General features: G+C 46.1%; 1 protein-coding gene across 5 annotated transcripts in view; it reads right to left on the reverse strand.

Moving 5' to 3' along the window:
* Positions 1-18,477, reverse strand: part of LOC140453171 (RNA-binding Raly-like protein) — a 1,408,367-nt gene that overhangs the window by 17,342 nt on the left and 1,372,548 nt on the right. For 4 of the 5 annotated variants that reach the window (XM_072547650.1, XM_072547651.1, XM_072547653.1 and 1 more), the window contains 3 exons: positions 16,539-16,652; positions 7,619-7,812; positions 3,010-3,077 (listed from right to left, as the gene is read on the reverse strand). In XM_072547650.1, the coding sequence (XP_072403751.1) occupies positions 3,039-3,077; positions 7,619-7,812; positions 16,539-16,652 (347 nt within the window). In that variant the 3' untranslated portion in view covers positions 3,010-3,038. The remainder of the gene's footprint in view (positions 1-3,009; positions 3,078-7,618; positions 7,813-16,538; positions 16,653-18,477) is intronic. The other variant, XM_072547652.1, reaches the window with a different exon arrangement.

The following is an 18,477-nucleotide window of genomic DNA, read 5'->3' on the forward strand; positions in this document are numbered from 1 at the left end:
GGCCACCAACGTCTCAGAGAGCAGGCCCTTCCCGCCCCACGGAATGCAACGCTGTTCACAAGCAATTCCACCACGGCGGGCATCACCAGAGTGATCGCACTAGTGTATAACTGAAGGGCTCAGGGCTTGCACCTCAGAGTAAGGGAGCACAACTTTACCAGACAATGTGAGGTGAAAGACAGATGTGTGGGTGGGGGCAGCATCAGGTGCGCCATTACTCTGAAGTGCAAGCCCTGAGCCCTTCAATTGTACACAAGTCAAAGGTCAAAGCGGTGGAATGACCTCGCTGAATTCCTCAGGAACAGATCTGGATAGGCCGCCCAGCGCAAGGCATCAGGTGGACTATCAACACGAAGCGTCCAAACGGTGAGTCATTTCGGTGGGTTGAATTCCGTGTCAGGAACCCGGAATGTAACTGGTTCCCGTACACGCCCCCACAGCCTGGACAGTTTTCTCAGAGGAAGCTCCCCCTCCGTCAGAAGCATGTTTCTCGACTGCATTCGGTGCCTGTTCCCTGTCGTCCTCAGTCACAGCTCATGGTGGCGCTGTTGTGGTATGGGTCCTCTGGTTATGCCGGCGGCTCTTGGCTGGGGAAGAGATGCGGAGTGGGGACACATGGTGACTGCCCTGAACGGTAACTGATTCCTCGAGCAGCCGTCGGCAATGAGGGAGGGGACTGTGGGTGGGTCTTGTTGCCAACACACCTTTCCGGCCCATGTTGAGCCCTCAATGTGTTGAGCAAAATCCTGATTGTAGGGACATTATGGCACAGGGGGAGCCCATTTTGGCCTGTCAATCTCAATCTCTCCATAGAGCGAGCCAGTGAGTCCCACTCCCCTTACATGGGGATTTCAACTGAAATCATTGATTGTCTCGTTACCACCATCTTCTCAGTCCTGAAGAAGAGCTATTCCTGAAATGTTGACTTCTCCAACTCCTGATGCTGACTGGCGTGTTGTGTTCTTCCAGCCTCCTGCCTGTCAAACACCACCATCTCGGGAAGCGATTTCAAGCTCTTCTGTATGAAAGTTTTTTTTCACAAGCCCCCACTGCCATCTCTTACCAAAAACTTTGGATATGTGCCCTTAGCCCTTGTACCATCCAGATATGAGTACAGCTTTTCTTTCTCTATCTAATCCTGTTTTATTTTTTAATACCTCCATTAAGTCTAACCACCCCCTGTCACCAGTGTCCTTTGCTAAAAGTACAACAATCCCAGCTTTTCCAATTGCAGCCAAAATTCCTCATTTGTGGAATCACTCTTGTAAATCCCCTCTTGTTTATATCCTCAGGGCGTCCCAAAGTGTTTTACAGCTGTTAAAGCATTTTTAAAATCCCTGTCATAACATTGGAAGTGTGGCAGCCATTTTGAAAACAGCAAGACTTCACATATGTCCATGTCACAGATGAATAAAAAAACAGCAATTTTAATAAATACATATATTTGTATTTAGTTATTGTTTTGAAAGAACATTTGACCGCTCAGCAAAGATGGCTGCTATGATCATGGGGCTGGACTTAGCAGTAACCTTCCAGAAGCTAAAACCAGCCAGACAATCAATGGCTCATGTATCTCCTAATGGCTCTGGAAATGTTAATTTGTAAGTTATAGTCTGTCACAAAGGCAAGAAAAGTCCCCAACAATTTGTAATGACAATTCCAAAACCCATAACTCTGGCCAGCAGAGAAAAAGCCTCTGGCCTGTAAAAAGCAGCCAACAATCCATACTTGTGTTAGTCTATAATCACAATCTATAATTGCGCCATTAATAAATTTTAGTTAGTGAAGCAAAAGTAACAGTTCAACAGAACATCCTCAGAAGACATTTGAAGAGAGGAAACCATTTACAATGCCTGGACTTTTGGATCTTGTAGTGCAATGGCAGTGCCCCTATCTCTGGCCTAGGAGGCCAGCTTTCAACTCCCACCAGAAGTGTGTCATAACATCTCTAAATAGATATAGTAAAAATATCCAAAATGCCTGAACTGCTGGCTAGCCAATCAACCTCCCTTATAAAGAAATACTTGACTTCTAACTCCAACTTTGGGCTTTTGAACTCCATCTCAAAAGCAAGTCCATTTATAATCTGGTAATCCTTTGACTGCTTTGTGCTTACATTGTTACTAATTGAATAACCTACTTATCTTTTCTGATGGCCTGTATGTTTGTACGCAGATCGACATTGTGAAGTACAGTATACCCTTGCATCTGAGACTGTGTGGAATAAACCCTACATCTGGTTTGACTTGACCACAGTGGTCCTTACAAACTCAGAATCCACAAACAGAGGGAGCTGGGGAAATACACCCCTCAGTGTTTAAAAAGGGAGAACAATTAAAACACAACTTGCTCAGGTTGCGAGGGTAGGGAGGGAAATGTGTATTGTAGTCTGTCGTATGTACATAATTGTGACATGATCAGTACTGTCGTGATGTGTTTTGGGGAATAAATCCATCTGGTTCACTAATGTCCTTTAGGGAAGGAAACTGCCATCCTTACCTGGTCTGGCCGACATGTGACTCCAGACCCACAGCAATGGGGTTGATTCTTAACTGCCTTGTGGACAATAAATGTTGGCCTAACTACTGATGCCCACATTAATTACAAAGAAATAAATATTAACTAGGCTGTCGATTAAGAGATTGAGATTTTTGATATTGACTTGAGTGGGCGGGCAGGGTTTAATGTCTCACTGGAAACATACACCACTGACAACGCAGCAGCGGTACCAAGAGACTCCAGTCAGATAGTGAACTGTCAACTCCGGAATGGAGCTTCAGCCCTCGCCGTGAACCAAAGGCCAGATCGCAGGGGCTGGGCTGAACTCTCTCTCTCTCTCTCTCGAACACGCGGTTCACTCAGCGGTGAGCTGGCAAGGGACGCCAAAATTACCTGGCCCTGACTGGTTAATTCGACGGACGCTTAACCCTCTCACGCAACTCAAAAAGCCGCCACTCGGCAAACGGGCACATCGAGCAGCCAGGTGACAATAGGAACAAGGCCACAAACCTGAACCTTGCTGCTTGCAAGGCCTGTTTCTATTGTGTGTCTGATGTATCCGAAGTGTGATTGTTCATCTAGAAGAAAGAAACGAGGGGAGGGTTGGAAAATGAGCAAACAGGTCATGCACAGGAAATATCAGTGAAAATAATACTCTGAGTGCAAAATCCAGGATCCTGGAGCAAAAACCATGCAATGCCTGAGTATGAGAGGGTGCAGTTGTGGGAGGTAGTCTTGTTTGATTGGGATCAGTGCAACACCAACTTTGTCTTCTTGCCTCCCTCAAAGCACTGGTCCCACTCTGACACTGTTCTGTCTGGCCCTAGTAGCTTTCTGACACAGTGTTCTCCCACTATCTGTTCCACACACCAGGAAGGGGGTTCCACCAACTGAAAAATGCCAGTCAGCGGGAGTTCCAGGGAATCCCAACTGCTTGACACATAAATATGACACTTGAAGGAGATGCTCAGGGAAGACCAACTCAGTGGTTAGCACTGCTGCCTCACAGATTTAATTCCAACCTCAGGTGACTGTCTGTGTGGAGTTTGCACATTCTCCCCGTGTCTGCGTGGGTTTCCTCCGGGTGCTCCGGTTTCCTCCCACAGTCCAAAGATGTGCAGGTCAGATGGGTTAGCCATGGGAAATGAGGGTTTACAGGGATAGGGTGGGGGGAGTGGGATGCTCTTTGGAGAGTTGATATGGACTCAATGGGCTGAATGGCCTGCTTCCACACTGTAGGGATTCTATGCATCCCAACAAACGGCAGATAAGGCAGGTGGCTCACCAGCTCCTGAAATTCCTCCTGACGTTTCACAAATCTGTTGCCAAATCCATTTCTCCTTTTTGTCTGCTGACCCTGGGAAGTCCACAATTTAGTGTCTATCGGTCACTGGAGCTCAGCAATCCTGCCACAGACAGGACCTTTTGCTCTCACCATCTTTGTCCTCCTTCAGGTAGGGGGCAGTGTCCTTGGAGGAAAAACCTGTAAATCTGGTGAATGAGACCGACTGATAGGACTCGTCTCGTCCACCTCAACACGGGGTCCAGTACAACCAGTTTGTTCGTTTCCAAATATCACTGGCTAGTAACTATTCTTCCTCTCTTTTGTCCTCGTCTTTGCTCAGACCCCAACAGCGCTGCCTTTAACCGTTTCAATATCATTCAAACTTTGTTAGAGAGTGAAATTGCAACGTTCTTCAGCAGAACCCAAACTGTGTTTGCAAATGTGTGCTTCGTTTTAAAAATCCCAGGAGCTTGTTAAGTAGGCAAGTCACTGCTGTCGGAGTCCGCATATTCTAACCAGTAGAGAATTCCAATTGTCCGGATTATACACGTTAGATTATGCAGTATTTTGTTCACGTTTTACCTCTCTTTACATGTTGAGGTAAGGAGACCAAGCAGTGGAAATTCTCTCCTATTATAAAACAAAGAACTTCGGGTGCTGTAGTTCTGGAACAAGGAGATTCAGGAGGTCTGGCAGCTTCCGTGAAGAGTTAACAAAGGGTCACTGTAGCTCTGTCCCCAGGTGCTTCCAGACTTACTCAGTCTCTCCAGCTCTTTGGGCAATTCTCTTCTGCTGGCTAACCTCAACCAAGAGCAGCCTGGACACGCACCTCTGGACTTTACCTGCTGTCGGGAGGCAAGAGGTTGGTGTTGTCCTCAATTCCTGACCACGGCGTAGCCATTCACAACTCACGGTGAGACCCCCCCAGCTCTGCCCCAGAGAGACCGAGGAGGGTGAAGAGTGGGGTTTCGGTGGGGGGGAGGAGCTGGTGACACGGACAAAGCTCTTACTCCACTGAGAGTCGGAACGCCAGGAAGGAGAAAACCACTGACAACAAAGTAAACTTGCTAAAATTTAACAGTGACATGGTGAATGAAGGCAGAAGGAAACAGCAATAAAAGCAAGACTCCCACAGGGGGGGGAGTGATAAAAAAGCATTTAATTTTAGCTCAACCAATACTTTATATCCTGGCTCCTCATCATCCATACAAAAAAAAACAATTTCCTCTTTAAATTGCCCTAATGATGAAAGCTTAGCTTAATAGTCTCAGGCTGCAGATTTTAGCAGCCTATGAAGAAGAGTGCTTCTGGCTTAACAATTAAATCGCAGGAGAACCATCAAAGGCAAAAGTCAGCCTTTTATTAAATTCTTTTTAAATACCGACTGATATTCAGTGCTCACGCTGACTCTCAGTGCTCAAAATGTAAGTAATTTACAACTTCATGGCAGGGATTTAAATTAACACAAGGGCTAGAGGATCTCATTCAGCTCCCTGTACAATACTCGACTGAGATGTGGGCTTATCTGTATTCTCCAGAGAAAGCTGCAAGTCAGTGAACATGGAAAGCACTTACAATCAGGAGAATCAGGGCCTCTGATGTCTTAAAAAAAAATGGTTCTGGATAAATGGCTCTCTGATGGCCCAACCGACTGAAAAAAAAAATCAGTTGGTAACACACAAAGCAGAGGGCTCCCTCACTTCATTCTCACTCCTATGCTGAATCCATGAGGTAGGTAGTTACGGTGTGGCATCAATGCAGCCACCTGGCACAGATGGGCAGAGGGAAATAAGATTGAGCCAGCCAGCAGCTACTTGGGTCCAGTGAGTTGACTGGGTAAACGCCTCGTGTGACACCGATTCGGTGGGTGTCCATGCACAGTCCTCTGTTTAACCGTCTACCTGGGCTTGTGTTGAATGCTGGTGCGTGTAAAATGGCTGTCACATTCCCAGATTTCTGCGACAAGGTTTCAAACGCACCGGCTGTGGAATGGCGCAGTGCTGTTGTAAAAGTGCCGTGCAAGTGCAACTTCTGGCTCTGTGTGAAGAATGGACACTTGGATCAATCACTGGAAGGAGACTCTGTATAGAGCCTTTCCTTGCAATTAAGTAAGAGGGTCTAGTCAGTCACATTAGAAATAATAAGTCGTGTTTCTGTAGTCTCAGAGGGATGCTGTCATTAGAGGGAGATGGCTGATAGTGGTTTAATGGGAGGGTTACTCCATCTCAGGCAAGGGGAGAGTTGAGAAGGCAGGAATGGCAAACTAAAAAAGAATAACAAAAGAACTGCGAATGCCGTAAATCAGAAACAAAAACAGAAATTGCTGGAAAACTCTCAGGAAGGGTCACTCAACCCAAAATGTTAACTCTGATTTCCTCTCCACAGATGCTGAGCATCTCCAGCAATTTTTGCTTTTGACCTAATAGCAATCTCAGCCAGGGCAGGAATTGAACCCAGGCTGTTAGCATCACACTACCTTATAAACCAGCCATCCAGCCAACTGAGCTAAATTCATTCCCAACAGTACATCAGAAAAATACAGAAATGTACACCATTCAGTCTACACCACCTTTCAAAACAATGATAGCTGACCTTCACTCCAAATTCTTACCATGTCCCGTAACTCCCTTCGTCACATAAGGTCTATTCATCACTGCCTTGAAAGCACTGAACAAGTCATCAGTCTTGGGGATAGAGAATTCCAAAGTTTCCAAATCCTTTGAGGGAAGGAACTCCTCCTCAGCTCAGAATCGACTGGCCAAGTCCTTACTCTGAGACTGTGACCCCTCTGGTTTGTACACTCTCCAGCTGTGGGAGGGGGGAAGAGCCTCTAAGCATTGGCTACATCAAGCCCCTTATGAACTGTGTGTTTGAATAAGGTCACCTCTTATTCTTCTCAATTCTGGGGGAATATAGTGCACTCAATCCTTCCTCTGAGGAAACATGCCTCATCTCAGGAATGACTGCTGGAAAAACTCGGAGCCAATTTGCAGCCGGCTTGGATTACGCATTCCCAGCTCTGGAGTCTGGGTACAAACACAGGATTCCAACTCAGAGGCGGGAGTGAACGGAGGATAAACACGTTACATTGCAGCCAATAGAAACTGATGTCGAATAGAGTTTATAATAGTGAGCAAGGCACTATCATCCAATACATACCTGTTCTGAAATTATCCCAACAGCCTGAATGATTAAAAACTCCCAATCCAGGCATTGCTCCTTAATCATGAACCAAGCGTTCCAGCCCTGTAGTCTGGTCCTACCTCCATTTATTTTAATGATTAACAGCACCAGAAGCTGAAAAAGCTGTTTGTACAGATGTCTCTGACATGGTTCTTTTGTTGCAATGTGAGCCGCACTTGAATTAATTTCGAGCACAATCTCCTACCAGGAACTGCTCCAAACGATCCAGTGCAAGATGTTGCAGAGTTGGCCAGGGGTAATCCTTCGCCTCTGCACGGGCAACAACATTTTGTACACAGCATCTGTCAGGAGCTGAGCTGACGACACATTGACTGTCGCCGCTGTGAACAATTGACTTTCTGTGTTGACAACACCAAGCTAAAGTATTCTGGGTAAGGTGCAATGCTGTTGGGTCTTTCCTTCTATCCTTCCTGCTTGGCATCTTATGGCGTGGGAAGGTTGGAGACAGTTGACTAATCAGCAGTGAAATATAAATCAGCACACAGGCCCCTGTCCTTCACCCCTGCCCCCAGTTCCTAGTGTGTGTTGGATCCTGTCACTGACAGGGGACAAATGGACCCTCGTGGTATGGTGCCAAGATTGCAGTGGATGTTCATTGGAATATTGGCCTGGTTACCACCCAGTTCTTACCAGCTCATCTGTGCCTTCCTCGTCAAAGTCGTCCTCCACTCCATCACCTTCGTCTAGGATTTCATCTCCTTCCAGCTCTGCCCCATCCATGGTGTCACCTTCTGTCTGCTCGTCAGCCGTTGTATCGTCAGGGTTGTCCACCACACCGTCGCCAGGGATACAGTCTTTCGCGATCACGCTCTCCGCCTTCGTCTCTGCAAAGTGACAGCCGTTACAATTGGTTTTCAGCCACCCCCCCTTCCCCCACCTCACACCTACAAACCCCCTCCCCTCACCGAAGCTCATTGATAATGAATACAGAAGGGGCCCTTCCATCCATCAATCTGCCAAAGCTGTACTGAACCTACACCAGTCCCACTTTCCAGGGCTCGAGTGTTATCACACTTCAAGTGCTCATCCAAGTACTTTTTAAAGGTTGTGAGGATTCCTACCTCAACTACCCTCCCAGCCAGTGCATTCCACGTCCCACCTCTCTCTGCCTAAAACCATTTGTCCTCATATCCCTTTCAAACTGCCTGGCTCAAAACTCACAGTGCTCTGGAGTGGAGGGCCCTGTGCACTGGAGGAGAGGTCCAATGCTCTGGAATAGAGGTCCCTGTGCTCTGGAATAGGATTCCCTGCTCTCTGGAATAGAAGTCCCAATTCTCTCAAATAGGAGTCCCTGCTCTCTGGAGTAGAGGTCCCTACGCTCCGGAATAGGAGCCCTGTGCTCTGGTACAGAGGTCCCAGTGCTCTGGAATTGGAGTCTCTGTGCTCTAGAATAAAAAAAGTTACAGTTCTCTGTGATCTCGAGTCCCAGTACTCTGCTATAGTGTTTTGGAATGGGTGTTTCAGTACTCTGGAACAGAGATCACAATGTGCTGGAATAGTGGCTTCAATGCTCTGTTTTCGAGGTCTCAGCGGTCTGAGATAGAGGTCCCAGTGCTCTGTGATAATTGCACGATCGAGCTGCTCAGTTTCGTTGTGCAGGTAGATATAAACCAAAAGGCCCACCGCACAATTTCAAACAAAGCAGGGGAATTCTCCCCAGTGCTCCTGATAATATGCGTTTCTCCAGCAATGTTGCGAAAACAGATTGGCTGGTCAGTGCTATTTGTGGGGGCCTGTCATTCAGAAGTTGGTTGCTGCAATCCCTATGTTCCACCAATGACTACACTTCAACAGAAATGCTTCAGTTTGTCCTGAGGTTGTAAGCGGCAGCACTTAAATGCAAACATTAGACGACTGATTATTAATCCATGACAACACCCTTGCCCCCCCCCCCAACCCCCCAAACACTGCCTTTAGTCTCCCTGCTTCATACAGCGCTCGTTCACTGAAATTAATTTGAATGTGGTGCACACGCTGGTATTTGCTGCAGGCAGGAACTTTTCATTTCCAGCGCAAATAGCTCACAAACGACACTCAATTTCCAATCTGTTGTGTCTAATGTGTCAATTACTTATGACTCAGATCTAATGAAGTGCAGTTTTTATTTCCTTTCCTGGTTCTCTCTGCTCGTCTCCTTCCCATCCGAGCTTTCGCTGTTTCCACAAACTCCCGCCAATGCTTGCAAGTCGACAGGCTGTCCTTTCCACTCTAGCCTGAGGCACAGAGTGTCAGCAGGCCGATGTCACAAAGAGCATCTCACCTAAGCTTGATCTCACCCTCCTCCACACAAGAAAGAACACCACATCGCATATATGCTGGGCGAAAGTGGAGGGGGGGTGGGGGGGGGGAGTGTTAAAAATGTTTGGGGCACGTGCTGCACTTTAAAGACACTGATGAGCAGATAGGTTCGGAGAGATCAAAGAGGCAGAGAGGACTTTCCAAAGGGAACTGCATGGCAGAAGGTATGGCTTTATTCTTATTGACGTGGAGGTGCCGGTGTTGGACTGGGGTGGACTTAGTTAGAAATCACACAGCGCCAAGTTATAGTCCAACTTGAAATCACAAGCATTCAGAGCGCTGCTCTTTCGTCAGGTGAAGTGACTTGTGATTTCAAACAAACCTGTTGGGACGATGTCACGTGACTTCTACATTAATGGGACAGGGTGTGGGGCCAAGAGGCCAGAGTTGGAGGAATGCCAAGATCAGGAAGACTGTAAAGCTAGTGGATGTCGCAGAGTAGGGAAAGATGATGGTTTTAAATTGGCCAAGTTAAAGGACTGTGAACCAATGTCAGCCAACAATGCGAGGGGAGACACGGGTGCAAATCCCACCACAGCAGCAGCTGGAATTGAAATTCAATTGATAAAGTGTGGAATTAAATACTCCTCTCAGTTACGGTGATTATGAAATGATCAACAACTATTGTGAAAACCCATCTGGTTCACTAATGTCCTTTAGGGCAAGTACCAACCCTGATCTGGTCTACACGTGACTCCAGGTCCACAGGAATGTTGTTGACTCTGAGATGCCCTTTGAAATGGTCAAACAAGCCGTTCAGTTCAAGGGCAACTTGGGATGGACAACAAACGCTGGCCTTTCCAATGAAAACCATGCCCCATGAAGGAGCAAACGAGGCCAGGAGTGATGGGGGAATGGAAACTGGTGCAGGTTAGGACTCAGGCAACACTTCCAACAATAATGGCAACACAATAGGGACTAGTGAGAGAATAGAAGGTCAGCACTTGGTTTCTGTCAGGGAAAATAAAGTGTTCCTTCTGTTCCTGAGAACTGTCAATACCTTTCAGCAATTAGTAGATGACATTTGCAATTCAAAAGTGTGCCGATTCATTGTGATCACATCAAACTGGAGATCAATGAGAAATTACGGCAAATAATTGGCAGTCCCAATGGCCAGTATTTGTAACACGGCTCTGAGTGAATAGAACTGTCAAACATGTTTTTAGTGCAACAGATTTCAAAGCAACTGTAACTCCCAGGAATTGTCACCCCTGTCCTTTTCAGCTCTGAACACAACCAGGAGTATTACGATATATGTCTTTCTATCTTGGGATATACCTGTGCAGACAATTTTGGATTGCGTTCACATTGGATTGTGTTCACACTGGGTTGCATAAGAAGCAATTTGAGATGAGGGATTGGCAGCACTAGCCTTCCGAGTGTGGTTTTGTTTCCATTGGAAGTTTTACAAGTAAATAAACCCGATGCCTTAAATGGAGAGATATTCTGACTTTTGAAAATAACATGCGCTTCACTACACACAGTCTTTAAATGAGAAAACAAATAATTGGAGCCACAGATAAGAATTAAAAGATTAGCATCTGAGTATAATGGGTGTTAATGAAAGTGATGGAATTAAACTCGTTTCTTTATTTATTCGCATTATCTTCAATTATCTGTGAATTACAGTTGAAGGTTGTGAATATTCGAAAGATTCTGGGAGCTCAGGTTAAGGTGAAGAGATGAAACTTTTCTCACTGCTGATGGTGAAATGCTGTCGTAAAACGGGTCTGCCAGTTTCCGAACAGATCGCACATGGGCAAACCTGCCTGGGAGAATGCTCCACAACAGGCACACAGGAGAGATGGAAGTCACGTCAACATCACTACAGCATGAAGACAGAGAGATGCACCAACATGAGAAGAAAGGTGAAATTTAAACAAATTCACCAAGGGCTACAGCTGAGGTGGAAGTTATGATAGGTTTGAACTAGCTGAATGGTGGCTCAGCGGTTAACACTACTGCCTCACAGTGCCAGGAACCTGGGTTCGATTCCAGCCTCGGGTGACAATCTGTGTGCACATTGTCTACGTCCCACAGACCGCAGGTTCGGGGGATTGGCCCAGCCATATTGCCCATAGTATCCGAGGATGTGCAGGCTAGGTAGACTAGCATATCGGAAATGCAGGGTTACCTGGAAAAGGTGGGATGGTCAGTGCGGACTTGATGGGCCAAATAGCCTGCTCCCAGGCTATTCACAGTATAGGGACTCTATAACCTGTCATTATGTCGAGATCTTGCAACCATTTCATGGTTAGATTTGATATTGGTGTCAAAGTTAAGATCAAAAATCATTTGGATCAGATTTGGTCACAGATCAGAGAGTTAAACAAATGGGATGAAAGAAAACAATACCAGCAGATAGAAGATCAAAGACTGCCTGTGTCTTACGAAGAATATAGAGTTATTTGGTGGGCGGCACGGTGGCACAGTGGTTAGCACTGCTGCCTCACAGCGCCAGAGACCCGGGTTCGATTCCTGACTCAGGCGACTGACTGTGTGGAGTTTGCACGTTCTCCCCCCTGTCTGTATGGGTTTCCTCTGGGTGCTCCGGTTTCCTCCCACAGTCCAAAGATGTGCAGGTTAGGTGAATTGGCCATGCTAAATTGCCCGTAGTGTAAGGTAAAAGGGGTAAATGTAGGGGAATGGGTGGGTTGCACTTCGGCGGGTTGGTGTGGACTTGTTGGGCCGAAGGGCCTGTTTCCACACTGTAAGTAATCTAATCTAATCTAGAGTCGTAGAGATGTACAGCACAGAAACAGACCCTTCGGTCCAACCTGTCCATGTCGACCAGATATCTTATATTAATCCAGTCCTATTTCCAGCACCTGGCCCATATCCCTCTAAACCCTTCCTATTCATATATCCATCCAAATGCCTTTTAAATGCTGTAATTGTGCCAGACTCTACCACTTCCTCTGGCAGCTCATTTCATACCCGTACCACCCTCTGGGTGAAAACGTTGTCCAATGGGTCTCTTATATCTTCCCCCTCTCATCCTAAACCTATTCCCTCTAGTTCTGGACTCCCCCACCCCAGGGAAAAGACCTTGGTTATTTACTCCATCCATGCCCCTCATGATTTTATGAACCTCTATAAGATCACTCCTCAGCCTCTGATGCTCCAGGGAAAACAGCCCCAGCCTATTCCGCCTCTCCCTGTAGCTCAAACCCTGCAATATGTTAAGATTGCTGACGGGTCAGGTATGTAGCTGACTTTCAGGCCTAAACATCTCCATTCCATGTTAGTTTCTCGACAGCTATATATATCCTGGCCAATCAGAGTTGCATTTCCAACTAATCAGCATAGGGTGGGGAAGGAAACTGCAGGGGATGGGCACATTAGAAATGTGGAGCTTATTCAAGGAAAACCTCCTGTCCTGGATAAATATGTACCTGTCAGGCAGGGAGGAAGCTGTAGAGCGTGGGAGCTGTGATTTACGAAGGAAGTAGAATCTCTGGTCAAGAGGAAGAAGGCAGCTTATGTTAGGATGAGATGTGAGGCTCAGTTAGGGTGCTTGAGGGTTACAAGGTAGCCAGGAAAGACCTAAAGAGAGAGCTCCGAAGAGCCAGGAGGAGACATGAGAAGTTGTTGGCGGATAGGATCAGGGTAAACTCTAAGGCTTCCTATAGGTATTTAAGGAATAAAAGAATGACGAGAGTAAGATTAGGGCCAATCAAGGATAGTAGTGGGAAGTTGTGTGTAGAGTCAGAGGAGATAGGGGAAGCACTAAATGAATATTTTTTGACAGTATTCACTCTAGAAAACGACAATGTTGTCGAGGAGAATACTGAGATACAGGCTACTAGACTAGATGGGATTGAGGTTCACAAGGAAGAGGTATTAGAAATCCTGCAGAGTGTGAAAACAGATAAGTCCCCTGGGCCGGATGGGATTTATCCTAGGATCCTCTGGGAAGCCAGGGAGGAGATTGCCGAGCCTTTGGCATTGATCTTTAAATCGCCATTGTCTACAGGAATAGTGCCAGAAGACTGGAGGATAGCAAATGTGGTTCCACTGTTCAAGAAGGGGAGTAGAGATAACCCTGGTAATTATAGAACCAGTGAGCCTTACTTCAGTTGTTGGTAAAGTGTTGGAAAAGGTTATAAGAGATAGGACTAATAATCACCTAGAAAAGAATAATTTGATTAGGGATAGTCAGCACGGTTTTGTGTAGGGTAGGTGGTACCTCACAAACCTTATTGAGTTCTTTGAGAAGGTGACCAAACAGGTAGATGAGAGTAAACCAGTTGATGTGGTGTATATGGATTTCAGCAAGGCGTTCGATAAGGTTCCCCACAGTAGGCTATTGTACAAAATGCGGAGGAATGGGATTGTGGGAGATACAGCAGTTTGAATCAGTAATTGGCTTGCTGAAAGAAGACAGAGGGTGGTGGTTGATGGGAAATGTTCATCCTGGAGTCCAGTTACTAGTGGTGTATCGCAAGGGTCGGTGCTGGGTCCACTGCTGTTCGTCGTTTTTATAAATGACCTGGATGAGGGCGTAGGAGGGTGGGTTAGTAGATAGTGATGAAGGATATTGTAGGTTACAGAAAGACATAGATAAGCTGCAGAGCTGGGCTGAGAGGTGGCAAATGGACAAGTGTGAGGTGATTCACTTTGGTCGGAGTAACCGGAATGCAAAGTACTGGGCTAATGGTAAGATTCTTGGTAGTGTCGATGAGCAGAGAGATCTCAGTGTCCATGTACACAGATCCTTGAAAGTTGCCACCCAATTTGACAGGGTTGTTAAGAAGGCATACAGTATTTTAGCTTTTATTAATAGAGGGATCGAGTTCCTGAACCACGAGGTTATGCTATAGCTGTACAAAATTCTGGTGCAGCTGCACTTGGAGTATTGTGTACAGTTCTGGTCACCGCATTATAAGAAGGATGTGGAAGCTTTGGAAAGTGTGCAGAGGAGATTTACTAGAAGGTTGCCTGGTATGGAGGGAAGGTCTTACGAGGAAAGGCTGAGGGACTTGAGGCTGTTTTCATTGGAGAGAAGAAGGTTGAGAGGTGACTTAATAGAGACATATAAGATAATCAGAGGGTTAGATAGGGTGGACAGGGAGAGCCTTTTTCCAAGTATGGTGACGGCGAGCACGAGGGGTCATAGCTTCAAACTGAGGGGTGATAGATATAGGATAGATGTCAGAGGTAGTTTCTTTACTCAGAGAGTAGTAAGGGTATGGAATGCTTTGCCTGCAACGGTAGAGGATTTGCCAACTTTAAGTACATTTAAGTTGTCATTGGGCAAGCATATGGACATTCATGGAATGGGGTAGGTTAGATGGGCTTCAGATTGGTATGACAGGGCGGCGCAACATCGAGGGCCCAAGGGCCTGTACTGCGCTGTAACATTCTATATTCCAATCAGCATCCTCTAGTAAAACCCTGTCATAAAAACTGTTGTGATCAGTGGAAATTTGGTATTTGTCCTGAATAAGAGATGAAAAGTCTCAGCAACAAGTCTCCTTCTCCATCAAGATTCAAGTTCTGCATTATCAAAGAGCGGGGGATAAAGTGTGAGAAACTTATAAATGCTCTGGACAAAAACACAAGTTACTGGAGAAACTCAGCAGGTCTGGCAGCGTCCGTGGGAAGAAAGCAAAGTTAATGTTCTGAGTCCAGCAACTTTTCATCACAACTGACCGCAGCGAGGAGAAGGTAGTATTTATGCTGAAACCGAATTTCAGGGGGGAGGGGATGGGGAGAGGTGAACAAATAGGTGGATATGGAACTCAGAGAGGGACAGAGATATGAAAGAGATAGGTTAACAAGGAGATTATGGATAGCAGGCTAAGGCAGAAGGAGAGCTGGATAAGTGAATAATTAAGAGCTAGGAATAGGAGAAAACAGGTGAGCTATACTGAATGTGGTTATAATGGGCCAGGGAGTGCATCGGAATGGGTGGTTCTGATAAAAGCAACAGGACTGAGTATGGGGTAGGTTAAAAGACATAGAGAGATGGAATCTGGCTCTAACGTTATTGAACTCAAAGTTGAGTCTTAGAACTGCAGGGTCCCCCAGCGATAAATGAGATGTTGTTTGTTGAGCCTGCACCTGCAACAAGCCTGAGACAGAAATGTTGGCATGGGAACACTGTGGTGTGTTGAAGTGGCAGGCAACTGGAAGCTCAGGGTCATTTTTCACAGACAGGGGGGATAGTAGAGAAACTTTTCATGTCAATTAAAGATTGAAGTTGGGAATGATACACCGTAGAGCAAAGCTTCTAACCAATCCTTCTGTAGCTGACCTGGATGATAAGACTAGGCACCTACATTAAGCCTTCCCTTACCCAGACTGAACATCCTCTCCAAGCTCAATATTCATGAGAAATCTGTTCGAACAATGAAAGTAAAGGCCAAGTACTGTGAATGCTAGAAATCTGAAACAAACACAGACGATGCTGGAGAAACTCAGCAGGTTTGGCAGACTCTGTGGAGAGGGAAAGAGAGTTAATGTTTCAAATCTCATATGATTTCTTCAGAAGGATTGGGTTTAGGTTCTGAAGAAACCATATCGGACTCAAAATATTAGCTCTGTTTCACTCTCCACAGATTGGCATAATTGCTCAGTGTTTAGCATTGCTGCCTCATGACACCCCAGGTTCAATTCCAGCCTTGGGTGACTGTCTGTGCAGGGTTTGCATGTTTTCCCCATTTTCCGATTTCCTCCAAAGATGTGCAGGTAGGTGGATTGGCCATGCTAAATCACCCTGTAATGTCCAGGGATGTGCAAGTAGGTGGATTGGCCATACTAAATCACCCTGTAGTGTCCAGGGATGTGCAGATAGGTGGATTGGCCATGCTAAATTACCCTGCAGTGTCCAGGGATGTGCAGGTAGGTGGATTGGCCACGCTAAATCACCCTGTAGTGTCCAGGGATGTGCAGGTTAGATGGATTGGCCATGCTAAATCACCCTGTAGTGTCCAGGGATGGGCAGGTAGGTGGATTGGCCACGCTAAATCACCCTGTAATGTCCAGGGATGTGCAGGTTAGGTGGATTGGCCACGCTAAATCACCCTGTAGTGTCAAGGGATGTGCAGGTTAGGTGTACTAGCCATGGGAAATGCAGAATTACAGGGGTGGGTCTGGCTGGGATGCTCCTTGGAGGGTCAGTGGGCTGAATGACCTGCTTCCCCACTGCAGGGATTCTGTGCTGCCAGACCTGCTGAGTTTCTCCAGCATTGTCTGTGTTTGGTTTAGTCCAGCAATTATTGCTGGTTGTATCCATCCTCTCACTCACCCGGTGAAGCTTTGCGTTGCTTCTCCATCCTGTCCAGACTGTCCAGCAAACTGTCGATGCGGTACTTTATCTGGGTGAGCTCTTTCTTTATTGTCTGCAGGTCATCAGCTTTCACTGGAAAACAAAACCAACAATTAAACAAATAAAACAGCTAAATACCCTCTCAGCAACGCAGTGACTGCTCTTTCCTACAAAACAGAGTTAAATAAAGACACTTAGTCATCTTTGGTTTAGAGTGGATTTGATTAGCACAGGCTTGGAGGGCCTGTTCCTAGGCTGTAAATTTTCTCTGTTCTTTGTTCTTTCAGCTGACATCAGCCTTGGCTATAGGTTATGGATCTACTTACACTGAGAAAGCAGCTTGCCGTCACCTTCTCAAGGGCAATTAAGGATGGGCAGTAAATGGTGGTCCCGTCAATGGTGCCCACATCACACAAAAAAAATCAAAATCCAAGGCAATGTTGAGACAATTAAGGATTTCCACAACTTACCCGGTACCAACATAACATGCCCTTACTGCAACAGTGAGATGCAACGACAGCTTAAAACTGGTATCACTGTGGCTGTGGCTCACAGTATCGGACAGTCAGAAGCTCAAATTCTCTAACTGCAAGCAGACAGGGAGCAGAAAGCCACATCCATGAGGGACAAGTACATATCTAAGAGCACTAGGGCATAACCAGAAGGACGACTTCCATAGGAATTTCACACACTTGCTTAATGCCTTATCAATATTTAATTTGTTTTAAGAATTAGGACAGAGAGGAAGAGGCAAATAATGCCCACCATTGTGCAAAGAGTCATTAATCAGACAGAATTAAATATTCATTGGATACCTTCTGTAAGGAGCATGCTCACAACACATCCCTCGTCAGCTACTTGACCAGCTGTATTAGGTGGTAACATTTTGTGACTAAATCGGAATCGTACCAAGATAGCAGGACAGGATGTCAAATAATTCCTCCAGGCATGTTTGGAAGATTAATAATGGCATTGACTTTGCAAGGAAAAGCTTGATTTCATTGATTTACAAGCCAGTCCAATTCAATTTGGCAGAGCGTTATGCAAGTGCATTCGGGGTGGGGCGGGGAAGGGGAGAGATGCAGATCTCTTGAAAACCTGGGAAGGAATTGCATACTATTCCCGATTATTTTTAACCCACAGTTGAGATGCGAATCGCTCCGTGCCTAACCGTAAGAAGATTTTACTTGTCTGGAGGGAAATGACAACAAGACAGACTCCTCTCCTCAGCTGTCCCCCCAATACAGGGCTCAAGTGGTGTGTAAGCAACAATCAATTGTTTAGCAGCTAAACCACGTAAATACTGACCAAAGCACAGGTGGGGGAAGTTCTCTTGTGTTCTCTTTCCCTTGTACAGAAGTGTGACAGCCATTTGGAATACCTCAGCTGCTGCGGCCAACTGCAGGACCTCAGCTATTGCAGTTTTGGCATTAGTTAACAACACAGGCCAGCAGCAAATCAGTGTTCTCCTCTGGAAACCCCAAACTCTTTACTGCAGCGAACCTTTGTATTCCTTGGCATTCGCCAAGATTTCACTCTTATCGTCACTCTTGGGTTGTGACCATCAGTGACAAGACCAGAACAATTAGAGGTAGGCTGTAAATGCTGACCTAACCAGTGATCCGATGAAATATTAAAAATAAGTGCATCTAATTCCTGCTTCACCATGTTTGCATCCTGCTTTTAAATGTGCCTGGTGCTGCTCCTGGCATGCCCTCTGCACTCTTCACTGAGCCACAGTTAATCTCCTGGCTTGACGGTAATGGTAGACTGGGGAATATGCTGGTTCTTGATGTTACAGATGGTGGTGGAAAATAACTCTGCTGCTGATGGCTCACAGTGCCTCCTGAATGGATCTGCTGTGAATCCGAGCAGGGGATGAGTGCTGGTGAGTTTTCAAACATGGGAGGCATTCATG

This window comes from Chiloscyllium punctatum, chromosome 26 (assembly GCF_047496795.1).
Source record: "Chiloscyllium punctatum isolate Juve2018m chromosome 26, sChiPun1.3, whole genome shotgun sequence".
In the NCBI taxonomy this organism is placed as follows: Eukaryota; Metazoa; Chordata; class Chondrichthyes; order Orectolobiformes; family Hemiscylliidae; genus Chiloscyllium; species Chiloscyllium punctatum.